The sequence below is a fragment of the Raphanus sativus genome, chromosome 3, assembly GCF_000801105.2.
Source record: "Raphanus sativus cultivar WK10039 chromosome 3, ASM80110v3, whole genome shotgun sequence".
NCBI lineage: Eukaryota > Viridiplantae > Streptophyta > Magnoliopsida > Brassicales > Brassicaceae > Raphanus > Raphanus sativus.
In genome coordinates, this window is record NC_079513.1 from 20,014,260 (window position 1) to 20,018,272 (window position 4,013).

Sequence of the window (4,013 nt, forward strand, 5' to 3'; positions counted from 1 at the left end):
AAGAGCTTGTCTAAACAAAACTCTGCCGAGTAGAGAGAAAACTACCACAACCGAAATGGCAAGACACTACTTGACTAGATAGGACTTGATGGGGCCTCTCCTTTGCTTCGTTTCAGGATCTGAATAATAAAATGTTTCTTCTCAATCAAAGAACTCCCTATGAACATAATCAGCCTAAAGTATGAATCAAAAGTAGTAGACGGAACATGTAAATAATGAACCATATAATAATCTAAAATACCAAACACTTGACAACCAAATCACTCAAAACTTGCAGAAAAAAATGACACTGCATCTATTATCATGTGAGATAATAGAAAGCCAATACGAAATCATGAACCACCACCGTGCTTTATAGATTCTTCTATGTATCATATAGCTCATGAGTCATGATAACCCTTCTATACGAAAATAGACACTAGTACACTACACGATGTTCAAAAGGAAACGATTGATGTGGATTGTGCTGAATGATGCAGCTGTGACATAGCTGTGTCCCTTTCAGCCTCTTCCATTACTTCAAGTTTTCTGCATAAACAACAGGTTTATGCATCATTAACGGTTAACTATACTATCATTAAAAGCCCAAAATAATTATACCTCGGAGGGATGAAACCTTGGCCACCTTCTTCTGAAAGTGCCTTCTCCAATCTCTCCTCGAATGGTGTTGCGTGCCAACTCACCTTCTGGTCCTGCAACAAGAGAAGTAAGCTCACCATGTGAAATAGCAAACGAGTTTAGAACGTGAAGAAGGCTAGAGATTAAACAGGAGATTTGTACCTCTTTGTACTTGTTTGTAGAGTTTGGTATCCCATTACCATCCCACCATTTGGGTGAGATTTGAGATTGCTCTTTCTCGTTCCAGTGAGCTGCAACCATTCCGATAATAGGCCTGTCCCTGTAGGTAATGGTAGATGAAGCTGCCATGTTATTGTTACTCTTCTCTTCACTCTGCTTCACCCCAGGAGAAACACTAGCTGAGCTGTCTTCCAACTTTCCCACACAATGTACTGCTGATAACGGAGATTCAGTTTCTGTCTTCCCTTTGCAAGCCTGCACTCTAGATCCCCCCTTTATTGTTGATTCGGTATTTTCAGGAAAGATGGTTCCATGAGTTTGAACCTCATCAGATAGCTTCAATGAAGTGGTGTTCTTGGAAGAACTAAAAGTGTAAGACTGATCAAAATCACATTCAAACCGCACTGACTTTATCTTTCCCATGTTGTTTCCAGCTGTGAGTGGCACCTTGCTGGTTCTATCCACCCCATCCTTGAACGCAGTGCCAATGCTTCCTTGGCTTTCTTCACCGGCACCACTATTTCCAGTGGAGATCTTTGCACTGTTTTGGGAATCGGTTATGCAACTGAATATTGAAAAAAAATAATAAGAAGAGTAAATTCAAGATCCATGAAACCTTTCAGAAACTTATTATGTAAGAATCATGTTAAGAAAAGTAACATCTGGCACTTCACCTGCTAGGAGTTTTCTCTGAAACCTCCTCTCCACAGGGTTCAGGTGTTTTCTCATACAAGTGAAACACTGCATCAGAGTTACTGGAGATCCAAGAATCAAACTGGGAAGATGTAAATTGTTTTCCACGTTGAGGAGTTTCCAGGTTTTCGGATGCTTTCCTTATTTCAACTAGTGTGGCTGGTGTTGTGCCGCAAGCTTTAAGAAACTGAGCCTGTAACTCGGCAAGCAACTCGAAGAAAGTTAGGTTCTCATTTTTGAAGGAACCAGCAATCAAGGAGTCTCGCCAAAGTGTATAAAGATACTCTAACTTCAGGAGAGTAAGACACAAGAAATTGCTTATAGTGTCCCAAGTAAAGATGAAAACATACTAATGAAAGTAAGCAATTGATGATACATGAGCTATATTCAATCTAAAATAACTGAGGACAACAAAATAGAGATAAGAAAATAGCTTTAGCTCTCACATAGCAATAAAAAATAGACAGGAAGGTGCCTAAACTCTCAAGCAAACACAAATATAGGGGAAAGCTTAACAGTGATTGGGAATCGATATAATACGTAAGGATGATATTATATTTTAACAAAGCTTTGAAAATTAATATTAAAAAAGGAGAAACCATGAAACAAGTCTCAAGCAAGTAAACAGATATTGGAACTGCAGAAATAAATAGAAGACTAACCTCATCGTTGAGATCTTGGTCCATATGAATACAAGGAGAAGGAGCTGATTTCTCTAGTTCAAAAAGTAAGAAACTTCTTTAGAACCTAACAACAACAAATATAAACATCATCAAAAAGAACAGAGCTACTACGTACTCTCACCTTCAGAGAGAAACAAATCTGACAAACGATTCTTCTTTGAGTCATGACCTCTCTGAAATCATCATGACGAAAAAAACAGTTACCATATACCAAAAAAAAAGAATTCAAGATCACATCGATTTCACTTCTAATAAGTAGGGTGTAAGTTACAAGGGAGCAAGAGAATTGTTACTTGAGAGACGGAATCGCCACCGCGGCTGTTAGTAGATTGGGCGGCTCTGGCACGGAAGCAAGGGAAGGGACAACCCATAGCATAGATATAGAGACTAACGAATGAATCTATGTAGATAGATGGCTTTCTTTCAATTATGAAGCGGGGGTGTTGATATCATATTATAATTTGAATTTTTTTTGTTGGTGGCAATTCAAATAGGAACAGCGATGGAGGAACCTACAGAGATTTTCGAAAGAGAGTGAAAGAGGTGGTGGGTCTGAGTCTTCCTTTCTTTGTTTTTTTCAAATTTGAATATATATATCCCAAACAATGTGCTTAAGTTACGAGGGAAGGGAATCAATCAATTAGGTGTGTGTGTGTGTGAGGGCTTCGTTTTTTAAAAATGGCGTCAGATATTTATTAGCTTCGTACGTTTTTCACACTCCCGGGGCGCGTGTGCTGGACACTGGGTCGAAACTGTAATGGATAAACGTATTTAATACCTACTACTAGAAAGCAATACAATTATTAGAATCTGATGGTGAAAAAGTGTGCTGAGAAACTGAGATTAGGAACAGAGCTCAAAAGGAGAAAACAACAGAAGAACAAAGAAAATGTTGAATGTTGATAGCTTTTAACAACATTAAAAAAAATTAAACTTATCCTTCTTTTTTTTTTGTCGACTGTTTTTCATTAAAGTTTTTGGGTCATAAAGCCCAAACGAAAATACAAGTGGAATTTTATAAACAACCCAATTACAAGAGGCCCACCCAAACCCAACAACATTCAGATAAAGATCGGTACACGTATCCTGATTTTGACTATGCATGCTGATATATGGTGTTTTTCACATCATTGTATATATGTTTTCATTTGTTTCAAGTCACTAATTCGTGTCAGTCTAGTCCCTTTTGACCTTTTACAGGTCTGGAGTTAGCAGAAGAAAGAAGAGAAGGTGCCTGATGAAAAGATGTCCTTTTGGAGCATTCCTGCGGAGAACACTCAAGAGAACAGTCCCGAGACTGTTCTCTCTCAAGCGGAACAAGCAGACGGAGTGATCCGGAGATTGTTCCAGACGAATATGGAAACTCCTATTTCAGGAATTAAAGCCTTGTTGCCCTAATCTTTTTCTCTTCTGATTGGCGCCTCCATATAAAACGCCATCTATCTATTTTCTATTTTCTTACGCTAGTTTTTACAAGAGAACACTGAGTATTGCGATCTGCAACTTGTAAGGGAGAAGAATCCATCCTCTCATAGAGAAGATCATCTGAACCCTATTGTTTCATACTCTGTTCTTATGCAATTTTATTCAGGAATTATGTCTTTGTTTATGTGCATCATGATCGAGTAGTGACCTTGCTCGCCTAGGGTTTTTAGGGTGTTGAGGCATGAGCTAAACATAGATAAGCGATCCATAACTGTTCTTCATTCATACTGTTCTTACTGCTTTCATTAAACTGATCACTTGATGTTAGATCACTAGTTCATCACTTAGTTAACCGCTTAGGATGATAACTTGACATGTATTGAATGAGCTTAGTATCCCTAATCAGCGAAAGTA

At 38.4% G+C, this 4,013-nt stretch overlaps 1 protein-coding gene across 2 annotated transcripts; it reads right to left on the reverse strand.

The window, feature by feature from the left end:
- Nucleotides 1-207: 207 nt before the first annotated feature.
- Nucleotides 208-4,007, reverse strand: LOC130509191 (protein JASON-like). Of its 2 annotated transcripts, none has more exons than XM_057004919.1 (7): nt 2,468-4,007; nt 2,296-2,347; nt 2,154-2,197; nt 1,473-1,684; nt 781-1,363; nt 601-692; nt 208-528 (listed from the first exon to the last, which is right to left on the reverse strand). In XM_057004919.1, exons 1-7 carry the CDS (start codon nt 2,543-2,545, stop codon nt 438-440), a joined length of 1,152 nt encoding a protein of 383 aa, XP_056860899.1. In that variant the 5' UTR covers nt 2,546-4,007; the 3' UTR covers nt 208-437. The 2 variants fall into 2 exon arrangements, with proteins under 2 accessions (XP_056860899.1, XP_056860898.1); XM_057004918.1 differs by having other exon boundaries at nt 2,154-2,206.
- Nucleotides 4,008-4,013: the final 6 nt, after the last annotated feature.

Excerpts from the sequence above, each read along its gene's own strand:
- LOC130509191 (XM_057004918.1), bottom strand. The coding sequence starts at position 2,545 with ATGGGTTGTCCCTTCCCTTGCTTCCGTGCCAGAGCCGCCCAATCTACT. Across the intron at positions 2,207-2,295 it reads AGATTTGTTTCTCTCTGAAG|AGAAATCAGCTCCTTCTCCT; the intron begins GTGAGAGTACGT and ends TTTTTGAACTAG. Across the intron at positions 1,685-2,153 it reads ACCAAGATCTCAACGATGAG|GCTCAGTTTCTTAAAGCTTG; the intron begins GTTAGTCTTCTA and ends GCCGAGTTACAG.